A 13,283-nucleotide genomic window follows, 5' to 3' on the forward strand; every position below is an offset into this window, starting at 1 on the left:
AAATGAGCTATATACACCAAATAAGCCATTACATTTGTTTCTTAACCAAATTCGACACTCCTTTATTGACCTCCTTACAAAAACTCCTCGCTTTTGGTGAGTGAAGAAAAACATACAAAACGCAACCTGCTGGAGAAGGCAGATTTTGAGTCCAGTTTATCCTCTCTTCCTCTCTGGTATACCACGTGTAGCTTATTGGACCAATAGAAGTTTCGTAATGATTAAGACACGTGACATCCCGGCAACGTTGAGAAAAAAAACAATTTTTATATGAAAGTTGTGCCTGTTGTTAACACGCGAATATGCCCTCTGATTGTCTAGAATAGTCCTTCTTCCCGACTGCCTTCCATTTTCGAAGACATTTCTGTTCATTGTTAGAGCTGCCACTAGAGTATCTGGCGAATATACTGGATAGTCTGTGGGTGTACTCAAAGCACCGACTCCGTGCCATTGCTACTACACACACGTACCACTAGGTGGCAGCGTTGTCAATGTTGAAAGCTGATGTCTGAAACTGAAGTGGGATTCATTGCCTTCCCGAGCTGCAACAACAAACAGGTCCAGTGTGTTTTAATTAACAACTTTAAGTAGCCGCTTTTGTTTTAATACTTACCATTTATTCACAAAGTCTTGAAATTCAGCGCCGAAAATACCAGGCAGCTTAGGAGGAGGCTGAAAATCATCAACAAGATGGTCCAATCACATCATAGAGGAAGGAGAGGATATATAAACGATTGAGCCGTGATGAAATTACACGCAGGACATGCAGGCTTTCCGGGGAAGGCAGGCAGGCAGTCATTCGTGTAATGCATTAACAGTTCAGTATACCACCATCCCAATCAACATGGGAATGCAGGCAGGGTTACCAATACCTTACAGCAGAGATGGTCTATAATACTGTAACCAGGATTTATGACTTTTGAATCAACTGAAAAGTAGAAGCAATTTAAAAAACATTTTATTGTAGATTTCAATTTTTTATATTCAAATTACTTTCTGAATTGACTGCCTTAAACTCAAATGGACCCCAAACCTGATTGTAACAGTCTTTACTCACCTCATTAACTATATAGTCCAGCAGTTCAAAGATAGCCATAGAAGGTCTGCTGTCTGGCCCACAGGCTGAGGGAAGACAGAAACAGGACAGAGGGTTAACTCTCAATAAGTCAGGTCTGCTGTCTGGCCCGTAGGCTGAGGGAAGACAAACAGGACAGAGGGTTAACTCTCAATAAGTCAGGTCTGCTGTCTGGCCCACAGGCTGAGGGTTAACTCTCAATAAGTCAGGTCTGCTGTCTGGCCCACAGGCTGAGGGTTAACTCTCAATAAGTCAGGTCTGCTGTCTGGCCCATAGGCTGAGGGTTAACTCTCAATAAGTCAGGTCTGCTGTCTGGCCCACAGGCTGAGGGTTAACTCTCAATAAGTCAGGTCTGCTGTCTGGCCCACAGGCTGAGGGTTAACTCTCAATAAGTCAGGTCTGCTGTCTGGCCCACAGGCTGAGGGTTAACTCTCAATAAGTCAGGTCTGTTGTCTGGCCCACAGGCTGAGGGTTAACTCTCAATAAGTCAGGTCTGTTGTCTGGCCCACAGGCTGAGGGTTAACTCTCAATAAGCCTGCTAAGTTGGCCAGGCTCCTCATGTTGTAATCAGTATAACCTGTAATAACACACAGGAGATGAATGAGTGCTCTCTGTCACACAGACCTGAGATCTGGGTCCAGTAGCCACAAAGTGTCTCAGAGTGCTGATCTAGGATCAGGTCCTCCTTGTTTATGTAATTGTATTCATTATGATCAAAAGGAAACAGGTATCCTATATCAGCACTTCTTACTCTGAAAGGTTTTGGTGAATATGGGCCCAGAGATCTGAGAGGATTGTATATATATAAGCATTATGCTATTTAATATTTTATTAGGATCCTCCATTAGCTGTTGTTGAAGCAGCAGCTACTCTTCCTGAGGTCCACACAAAACATGAAACATGATACAGAACATCAATAGACAAGAACAGCACAAGGACTGAACTACACAAATTTAACATAACAACAATTACAATCCACCTCATTTAAAAAAAAATGCTATGGGTACAGTCTAACAACGAAAGTGATTTTTATTCAATTTTTATTTAACCTTTATTTAACTAGGTAAGTCAGTTAAGAACAAATTATTATTTACAATGACGGCCTACCAAAAGGCAAAAGGCCTCCTGCGGGGACGGGGGATTAAAAATAAAATACATAAAAATAAAATAAAAATATAGGACAAAACCAACATCACAACAAGAGAGACAACACAACACTACATAAAGAGAGACCTGAGACAACAACATAGCATGGCATCAACACATGACAACACAGCATGGTAGTAACACAGCATGACAACATGACAGCAGCCCAACATGGTAGCAACACAGCATGACAACATGGTAGCAACACAGCATGACAACATGACAGCAGCCCAACATGGTAGCAGCACAAAACATGGTACAAACATTATTGGGCACAGACAACAGCACAAAGGGCAAGAAGGTAGAGACAACAATACATCACGCGAAGCAGCCACAACTGTCAGTAAGAGTGTCCATGATTGAGTCTTTGAATGAAGAGACGGAGATAAAACTGTCCTGTGACGGATTGGACTTCCTCTTTACTTCCCTGCAAATAATACTTCAATGTACATGTAATGAAAAATAATATAGAAACGTATGTTTTAAATGTAGCAGTTCAATAACAAACGCTGTTTAGCCTGCACATCTTTTACAGCACGGCATTGCCTCGTTGCTCAAGTGATTATCATTTCTCTGATGGTTGTCAATTCCTTTGGGTCTTAATTTTCACTGTGCTCATCTCTCGGTCTGTCCTGTGTAACTACACTGCTCAAAAAAAATAAAGGGAACACTTAAACCACACAATGTAACTCCAAGTCAATCACACTTCTGTCAGATCTAGGTGTGTTATTTTAGTGTTCCCTTTATTTTTTTTGAGCAGTGCATTTTCAATGCATCAGTGCAACAATGTTATCATAACCGGCCAAAAGTGATTACACAAACGCACTTTCTCTCATCAACTTTCCCTGTGTGTTAATTGTACTATGCTGTAGTCCTGTTTTTACATTCAGCAATTATCTATATCAAGCCTGCTTCTCTTCCATCTTACAGACTCCTGACCCAGACAAGATGAGATGCCACTGTAGTGGATAGCTGCCATCTTACAGACTCCTGACCCAGACAAGATGAGATGCCACTGTAGTGGACAGCTGCTATCATACAGACTCCTCACTAGTGCTATTTTGTATTTTATGTTTGTGTTTTTTGTTATTGTTGTTGATCTTAACAATTTTTGTACATAATGTTTCTGCCATAATTTGCTATGACTGGAAAAAAAAAAGCATCTGGACATCAGAACAACGATCTCTAACCTCGATTTGGATGAAGATTTAAACTTTCAATGAGTCGGCAGCTCTGGATCTTATGCTTACCCCGGGCCCCGATCCCAAGATCTCGAAAGAGGAAGCGGAGGGTAAAGGGCGGGGCAAGCGAGGTGGCATCATGATTGGACTACGTCTGCGAGCAGCTAGATCACCATTGCCTTCCTGTTTTGTTTGGCGAACATACAATCAAATAGAGAGAAGAAATCGGACGAGCTCCGTTCCACAACTGAAGAACTGTAATATCTTTTCACAGAGTAGTGGCTAAACGAGGACATGGATAATATAAACCTCGCTGGCTTTTCCATTTGTATTTTTTATTTAACCTTCATTTTAACTAGGCAAGTCAGTTAAGAAACAAATTCTTATTTACAATGACGGCCTAATCCGGTCAAACCCAGACGACGCTGGGCCAATTGTGCACCGCCCTGTGGCACTCCCAATCACGGCCGGATGTGATACAGCCTGGAATCGAACCAGGGACTGTAGTGATACCTCTTGCACTCGGGAGCCCATGCATTGTCGAGATCGGACGGCAGCCTCAGGTGAGCTGAGAGGGGGAGGGGTGTGTCTCTTGGTTAAAAACAGCTGGTGTCCAAGCTCTAATGTTAAAGGGAGGGGTGTGTCTCTTGGTTAAAAACAGCTGGTGTCCAAGCTCTAATGTTAAAGGGAGGGGTGTGTCTCTTGGTTAAAAACAGCTGGTGTCCAAGCTCTAATGTTAAAGGGAGGGGTGTGTCTCTTGGTTAAAAACAGCTGGTGTCCAAGCTCTAATGTTAAAGGGAGGGGTGTGTCTCTTGGTTAAAAACAGCTGGTATCCAAGCTCTAATGTTAAAGGGAGGGGTGTGTCTCTTGGTTAAAAACAGCTGGTATCCAAGCTCTAATGTTAAAGGGATAGTCCAGGATTTTAGCAATTTAGCCCTTAATCTACTTTCCATGAATCATATTTGGTATTTTATGAGGATCCCCGTTAGCTGTTGCAAAAGAAGCAGCTACTCTTCCTGGGGTTTATTATGGATCCCCGTTAGCTGTTGCAAAAGAAGCAGCTTCTCTTCCTGGGGTTTATTATGGATCCCCGTTAGCTGTTGCAAAAGAAGCAGCTACTCTTCCTGGGGTTTATTAGGATCCCCTTTAGCTGTTGCAAAAGAAGCAGCTACTCTTCCTGGGGTTTATTATGGATCCCTATTAGCTGTAGCAAAATAAGCAGCTACTCTTCCTGGGGTTTATTATGGATCCCCGTTAGCTGTTGCAAAAGAAGCAGCTACTCTTCCTGGGGTTTATTATGGATCCCCGTTAGCTGTTGCAAAAGAAGCAGCTACTCTTCCTGGGGTTTATTATGGATCCCCGTTAGCTGTTGCAAAAGAAGCAGCTACTCTTCCTGGGGTTTATTATGGATCCCCATTAGCTGTTGCAAAAGAAGCAGCTACTCTTCCTGGGGTTTATTATGGATCCCCGTTAGCTGTTGCAAAAGAAGCAGCTACTCTTCCTGGGTTTATTATGGATCCCCGTTAGCTGTTGCAAAAGAAGCAGCTACTCTTCCTGGGGTTTATTATGGATCCCCGTTAGCTGTTGCAAAAGAAGCAGCTACTCTTCCTGGGGTTTATTATGGATCCCTATTAGCTGTAGCAAAATAAGCAGCTACTCTTCCTGGGGGTCCACACAAAACATGAAACATAATACAGAATGACATAATACAGAACATCAATAGACAAGAACAGCTCAAGGACAGAACTACATACATTTTTAAAAGGCACACGTAGCCTACATATCAATACATACACATAAACTGTCTAATAGGTCAAATAGAGGAGAGGCGTTGTGACGCGAGGTGTTGCGGTTTTAAACAGCAAACCAGGTTTGCTGTTTATTTGAGCAATATGAGATGGAACGGAGTTTCATGCAATAACGGCTCTATATAATACTGTACGTTTTCTTGAATTTGTTCTGGATTTGGGAACTGTGAAAAGACCCCTGGTGGCATGTCTGGTGGGGTAAGTGCGTGTGACAGAGCTGTGTCTAAGTTGACTATGCAAACAATTTGGGATTTTCAACACATTAAAGTTTCTTATAAAAAGAAGAAGTGATGCAGTCAGTCTCTCCTCAACTCTTAGCCAAGAGAGACTGACATGCATAGTATTAATATCAGCCCTCTGATTACAATGAAGAGCTAGACATGCCGCTCTGTTCTGGACCAGCTGCAGCTTAACTAGGTCTTTCCTTGCAGCACTGGACCACACGACTGGACAATAATCAAGATTAAACTAAACTAGAGCCTGCAGAACTTGCTTTGTGGAGTGTGGTGTCAAAAAGCAGAGCATCTCTTTATTACTGACAGAGCTCTCCCCATCTTTACAACCATTGAATCTATATGTTTTGACCATGACAGTTTACAATCTAAGGTAACGCCAAGTAATTTAGTCTCCTCAACTTGTTCAACAGCCACACCGTTCATTACCAGATTCAGCTGAGGTCTAGAACTTAGGGAATGATTTGTACCAAATACAATGCTCTTAGTTTTAGAGATGTTCAGGACCCGTTTATTACTGGCCACCCATTCCAAAACAGACTGCAACTCTTTGTTAAGGGTTTCAGTGACTTCATTATCTGTGGTTGCTGATGGCTATATGGTTGAATCGTCAGCATACATGGACACACATGCTTTGTTTAATGCCAGTGGCAGGTCATTGGTAAAAATAGAAAAGAGTAGAGGGCCTAGAGAGCTGCCCTGCGGTACACCACAATTTACATGTTTGACATTAAAGAAGCTTCCATTAAAGAAAACCCTCTGAGTTCTATTAGATAGAGAGCTCTGAATCCACGATATGGCAGAGGTTGAAAAGCCATAACACATATGTTCTCAACAACAGGTCATGGTCAATAATATCAAAGGCTGCACTGAAATCTAACAGGACAGCTCCCACAATCTTCTTATTATCAATTTCTTTCAACCAATCATCAGTCATTTGTGTCCAGTGCAGTACATGTTCAGTGCCCTTCTCTATAAGCATGCTGAAAGTCTGTTGTTAATTTGTTTACAGAGAAATAGCATTGTATTTGGTCAAACACAATTCTTTCCAACAGTTTGCTAAGAGCTGGCAGCTGATAGGTCTGCTGTTAGAACCAGTAGGCTCCTTTACCACTCTTGGATAGTGACATTACTTTGGCTTCCCTCCAGGCCTGAGGACAAAGACTTTCCTCTAGGCTCAGATTAAATATATGACAGATAGGAGTGGCTACAGAGTCAGTACTCCCGCCGGCTTTGGTCTTTGTCATGGTAGCTAGCAATGAGCGGGACTCTAACCCGGAAGCTTAAGAGAAATCCCAGCCGCCGACGAGCCAACAAACAAGAAAAGCGTCAATACGGGAATAAGATTGAATCGTACTACATCAGTTCTGATGCTTGTCGGATCTATCTGGCAGGGCTTGCAAACTATCACGGTCTACAAAGGTAAACCAAGCTGCGAGCATACCAGACAAGCTAAATGCCTTCTATGCTCGCTGGAGGCAAGCAACACTGAACAATGAATGAGAGCACCAGCTGTTCCGGACGACTGTGTGATCACGCTCTCCGTAGCCAATGTGAGTAAGACCTATAAACAGGTTAACATTCACGAGGCCGCATACGGATTACCAGGATGAGTACTTCACTGACATTTTCAATCTCTCTCTGACCCAGTCTGTAATACCTACATGTTTCAAGCAGACCGCCATAGTCCTGTGTGCGTAAGAACGCCAAAGTAACCTGTCTAAATTATTATCGTCCTGTAGTACTCACATCGGTAACCATGAAATGCTTTGAAAGGCTGGTCGTTGCTCACATCAACACCATTATCATCCCAGACACCATGGACCCAATTCTCATACCGCCCCATCAGATCCACTGATGACGCAATCTCAATCGCACTTCACATTGCCCTTTCCCACCTGGACAAGAGGAACACCTATGTTAAAAAGTTGTTAATTGACTACAGCTCAGCGTTCAACACCATATTACCCTTCAAGCTCATCACTAAGCTAAGGACCCTGGGACTTCCTGACGGGCCACACCCAGGTGGTGAGGGTAGGCAACAACACATCCGCCATGCTGACCCTCAACGTTCACCCATGACTGCGTGGCCACGCACGACACTAACACCATCATTAAGTTTGCTGACGACACGATGGTGGTAGGCCTGATCACTGACGACGATGAGACAGCCTATAGGGATCGTGGAAACGGAAAGCCCGAGCATGCCCCCATCCACAAAGCAGGTTCGAGAGCTTCAAGTTGCTCGGTGTCCACATCACTAAGGAACTATCATGGTCCAAACACACCAACACAGTCATGAAGAGGGCACGACAACACCTCTTCCCCCTCAGGAGGCTGAAAAGATTTGCCATGGGCCCTCAGATCCTCAAAAAGTTCTACAGCTGCACCATCGAGAGCATCCTGACTGGCTGCATCACCGCTTGGTATGGCAACTGCTTGGCATCTGACCGCAAGGCGCTACAGAAGGTAGTGTGTACAGCCCAGTATGTCATTGGGGCCAAGCTCCTTGCCATCCAGGACCTCTATACCAGGTGGTGTCAGAGGAATGCCATAAAAAATTGTAAAAGACTCCAGCCACCCAAGTCACAGGCTGTTCTCTCTGCTACCGCACAGCAAGCGGTACCAACAGGACCCTGAACAGCTCCCAAGCCATAACACCGCTAAATAGTTAGTCTGGGTAGCTATTTGGTTAACTATTTAATTATATACATTGCCCCCCCCCCCCCTCCCTTTTTGTTGTTGCACTAACTCTATTGACTCATCACATACGCTGCTGTTATTGTTTATTATCTATCCTGTTGCCTAGTTACTTTACCCCTACCTACAGTATACTGCTGTTATTGTTTATTATCTATCCTGTTGCCTAGTTACTTCACCCCTACCTACAGTATACTGCTGTTATTGTTTATTATCTATCCTGTTGCCTAGTTACTTTACCCCTACCTACAGTATACTGCTGTTATTGTTTATTATCTATCCTGTTGCCTAGTTACTTTACCCCTACCTACAGTATACTGCTGTTACTGTTTATTATCTATCCTGTTGCCTAGTTACTTTACCCCTACCTACAGTATACTGCTGTTATTGTTTATTATCTATCCTGTTGCCTAGTTACTTCACCCCTACCTAGAGTATACTGCTGTTACTGTCTATTATCTATCCTTTACCCCTACCTAGAGTATACTGCTGTTATTGTTTATTATCTATCCTGTTGCCTAGTTACTTCACCCCTACCTAGAGTATACTGCTGTTACTGTCTATTATCTATCCTTTACCCCTACCTAGAGTATACTGCTGTTATTGTTTATTATCTATCCTGTTGCCTAGTTACTTCACCCCTACCTACAGTATACTGCTGTTATTGTTTATTATCTATCCTGTTGCCTAGTTACTTTACCCCTACCTACAGTATACTGCTGTTACTGTTTATTATCTATCATGTTGCCTAGTTACTTTACCCCTCCCCATATGTACATATCTACCTCAATTATCTCGTACCCCTGCACATCGACTTGGTACTGATATCCCGTGTATATAGCCAAGTTATCATTACACATTTCATTCATAATTTGGTCCGATATACTTGAATGTCAGGGTGTGTTGCTGGCATGTCATCCCTAAGTTTGCTAATCTTGTCAATGAAAAAAATTATTAAAGTACTTAGTATCCTATGGCACCCTATTCCCTATATAGTGCACTACTTTAGACCAGAGCCCTGTAGAACCCTATTCCCTATATAGTGCAGTACTTTTGACCAGAGCCCAGACACTCACAGCTGCCTGGCCGTCCGGGGGGTCTGGGCTTGGGAGAGGTGGTGTCACTAGAACAGGCGTCCCCCTCCACCGGGAACCCAAAGATCATTTCCAGTTCGCAGGAGTCGGGGGGAGGGATGGGAAAGCGTCCGACAGCCATCTCAACCAGAGAGAGACCCATACTCCAGATATCAGACTGGACAGAGTAGTGAGTTCCCTGGAGACGCTCCGGCTGGGGGGGTAGGAGAGGGAGATGGGGGGGGGGGAGAGAGATGGAGGGGCATGATGACTGATAAGAGCCAAAATAGTGCAAAGTGATACACTGCCTGAATGCTTTTCAAGCAACAAATACATCATTATATTCTAGACAGTAAACAGAGAAGAAATAAAAGTCTAACTCTTTCAGATCTAAAACTAAACTGCCAACAGTCAGTGTTTCCTGTTTCCTGTTTTGGTCCTAGCAATATACAGCTGATTCCAATAATAATAATGAAATGAAAGTTTGATGATGAGTTGATTATTTGAATCAGGTATGTAGTGCTAGGGCAAAAACCATAAATGTTACCCCACGGAGTCCCCAGGACTATACCAGTCCTCCTAAAGCATAATTCATTCTGTACCTAGTACGAAACGCAAAAACATAAACGTAAAATGGCATCCCTGCACCCAACTACGCAGGATCGCCATTTTGCGTAGCTATTTGTAGTTCTTGTGTACTATGGTAGCTATCTGTAGTTGTTTGTAGTTCTTGTGTACTATGGTAGCTATCTGTAGATATTTGTAGTTCTTGTGTACTATGGTAGCTATCTGTAGATGTTTGTAGTTCTTGTGTACTATGGTAGCTATCTGTAGTTATTTGTAGTTCTTGTGTACTATGGTAGCTATCTGTAGTTATTTGTAGTTCTTGTGTACTATGGTAGCTATCTGTAGTTATTTGTAGTTCTTGTGTACTATGGTAGCTATCTGAAGCTATTTGTAGTTCTTGTGTACTATGGTAGCTATCTGTAGCTATTTATAGTTCTTGCATTATATAAACTCAGCAAAAAAAGAAACGTCCCTTTTTCAGGACCCTGTCTTTCAAAGATAATTCGTAAAAATTGAAATAACTTCACAGATCTTCATTGTAAAGGGTTTAAACACTGTTTCCCAAGCTTGTTCAATGAACCATAAACAATTAATGAACATGCACCTGTGGAACGGTCGTTAAGACACTAACAGCTTACAGACGGTAGGCAATTAAGGTCACAGTTATGAAAACTTAGGACACTAAAAGGCCTTTCTACTGACTCTGAAAAACACCAAAAGAAAGATGCCCAGGGTCCCTGCTCATCTGCGTGAACGTGCCTTAGGCATGCTGCAAGGAGGCATGAGGACTGCAAATGTGGCCAAGACAATAAATTGCAATGTCCGTACTGTGAGACGCCTAAGACAGGGAGACAGGTAGACAGGACGGACAGCTGATCGTCCTTGCAGTGGCAGACCACGTGTAACAACACCTGCACAGGATCGGTACATCTGAACATCACACCTGCAGGACAGGTACAGAATGGCAACAACAACAATCCCTCCATCAGTGCTCAGACTGTCCGCAGTAGGCTGAGAGAGGCTGGACTGAGGGCTTGTAGGCCTGTTGTAAGGCAGGTCCTCACCAGACATCACCGGCAACAACGTTGCCTATGGGCACAAACCCACCGTCGCTGGACCAGACAGGACTGGCAAAAAGTGCTCTTCACTGACCAGTCGTGGTTTTGTCTCACCAGGGGTGATGGTCGGATTCACGTCTATCGTCGAAGGAATGAGCGTTACACCGAGGCCTGTACTCTGGAGCCGGATTGATTTGGAGGTGGAGGGTCCGTCATGGTCTGGGGCGGTGTGTCACAGCATCATCGGACTGAGCTTGTTGTCATTGCAGGCAATCTCAATGCTGTGCGTTAAAGGGAAGACATCCTCCTCCCTCATGTGGTACCCTTCCTGCAGGCTCATCCTGACATGACCCTCCAGCCATACTGCCACCAGCCATACTGTTCGTTCTGTGCGTGATTTCCTGCAAGACAGGAATGTCAGTGTTCTGCCATGGCCAGCGAAGAGCCCGGATCTCAATCCCATTGAGCACGTCTGGGACCTGTTGGATCGGAGGGTGAGGGCTAGGGCCATTCCCCCCAGAAATGTTCGGGAACTTGCAGGTGCCTTGGTGGAAGAGTGGGGTAACATCTCACAGCAAGAACTGGCAAATCTGGTGCATTTCATGAGGAGGAGATATGCACTGCAGTACTTAATGCAGCTGGTGGCCACACCAGATACTGACTGTTACTTTTGATTTGACCCCCCTTTGTTCAGGGACACATTATTCCATTTCTGTTTCTGTCACATGTCTGTGGAACTTTTCAGTTTATGTCTCAGTTGTTGAATATTGTTATTCTCAAACAAATACAGTGGGGAGAACAAGTATTTGATACACTGCCGATTTTGCAGGTTTTCCTACTTACAAAGCATGTAGAGGTCTGTCATTTTTATCATAGGTACACTTCAACTGTGAGAGACGGAATCTAAAACAAAAATCCATAAAATCACATTGTATGATTTTTAAGTAATTAATTTGCATTTTATTGCATGACATAAGTATTTGATCACCTACCAACCAGTAAGAATTCCGGCTCTCACAGACCTGTTAGTTTTTCTTTAAGAAGCCCTCCTGTTCTCCACTCATTACCTGTATTAACTGCACCTGTTTGAACTCGTTACCTGTATAAAAGACACCTGTCCACACACTCAATCAAACAGACTCCAACCTCTCCACAATGGCCAAGACCAGAGAGCTGTGTAAGGACATCAGGGATAAATTGTAGACCTGTACAAGGCTGGGATGGGCTACAGGACAATAGCCAAGCAGCTTGGTGAGAAGGCAACAACTGTTGGCACAATTATTAGAAAATGGAAGAAGTTCAAGATGACGGTCAATCACCCTCGGTCTGGGGCTCCATGCAAGATCTCACCTCGTGGGGCATCAATGATCATGAGGAATGTGAGGGATCAGCCCAGAACTACACGGCAGGACCTGGTCAATGACCTGAAGAGAGCTGGGACCACAGTCTCAAAGAAAACCATTAGTAACACACTACGCCGTCATGGATTAAAATCCTGCAGCGCACGCAAGGTCCCCCTGCTCAAGCCAGCGCATGTCCAGGCCCGTCTGAAGTTTGCCAATGACCATCTGGATGATCCAGAGGAGGAATGGGAGAAGGTCATGTGGTCTGATGAGACAAAAATAGAGCTTTTTGCTCTAAACTCCACTCGCCGTGTTTGGAGGAATAGAAGGATGAGTACAACCCCAAGAACACCATCCCAACCGTGAAGCATGGAGGTGGAAACATCATTCTTTGGGGATGCTTTTCTGCAAAGGGGACAGGACGACTGCACCGTATTGAAGGGAGGATGGATGGGGCCATGTATCGCGAGATCTTGACCAACAACCTCCTTCCCTCAGTAAGAGCATTGAAGATGGGTCGTGGCTGGGTCTTCCAGCATGACAACGACCCGAAACACACAGCCAGGGCAACAAAGGAGTGGCTCCGTAAGAAGCATCTCAAGGTCCTGGAGTGGCCTAGCCAGTCTCCAGACCTGAACCCAATAGAAAATCTTTGGAGGGAGCCGAAAGTCCGTATTGCCCAGCGACAGCCCCGAAACCTGAAGGATCTGGAGAAGGTCTGTATGGAGGAGTGGGCCAAAATCCCTGCTGCAGTGTGTGCAAACCTGGTCAAGAACTACAGGAAACGTATGATCTCTGTAATTGCAAACTAAGGTTTCTGTACCAAATATTCAGTTCTGCTTTTCTGATGTATCAAATACTTATGTCATGCAATAAAATGCAAATTAATTAATTAAAAATCATACAATGTGATTTTCTGGATTTTTGTTTTAGATTCCTTCTCTCACAGTTGAAGTGTACCTGTGATAAAAATTACAGACCTCTACATGCTTTGTAAGTAGGAAAACCTGCAAAATTGTCAGTGTATCAAATACTTGTTCTCCCCACTGTATTTACACAAGTTAAGTTTGCTGAAAATAAACGTAGTTGACAGTGAGAG

General features: G+C 43.8%; 1 protein-coding gene across 1 annotated transcript in view; it reads right to left on the reverse strand.

Annotated features, from left to right (window-relative positions):
- The window catches only part of LOC139578021 (dual specificity mitogen-activated protein kinase kinase 1-like), a 34,747-nt gene that overhangs the window by 4,434 nt on the left and 17,030 nt on the right, over positions 1 to 13,283 (reverse strand). The window contains exons 5-7 of the mRNA XM_071405157.1: positions 9,220 to 9,430; positions 1,058 to 1,122; positions 614 to 672 (exon numbers count right to left, since the gene is read on the reverse strand). Of these exons, the coding sequence (XP_071261258.1) occupies positions 614 to 672; positions 1,058 to 1,122; positions 9,220 to 9,430 (335 nt within the window). The remainder of the gene's footprint in view (positions 1 to 613; positions 673 to 1,057; positions 1,123 to 9,219; positions 9,431 to 13,283) is intronic.

This window comes from Salvelinus alpinus, chromosome 6, assembly GCF_045679555.1.
Source record: "Salvelinus alpinus chromosome 6, SLU_Salpinus.1, whole genome shotgun sequence".
Classification (NCBI taxonomy): Eukaryota; Metazoa; Chordata; class Actinopteri; order Salmoniformes; family Salmonidae; genus Salvelinus; species Salvelinus alpinus.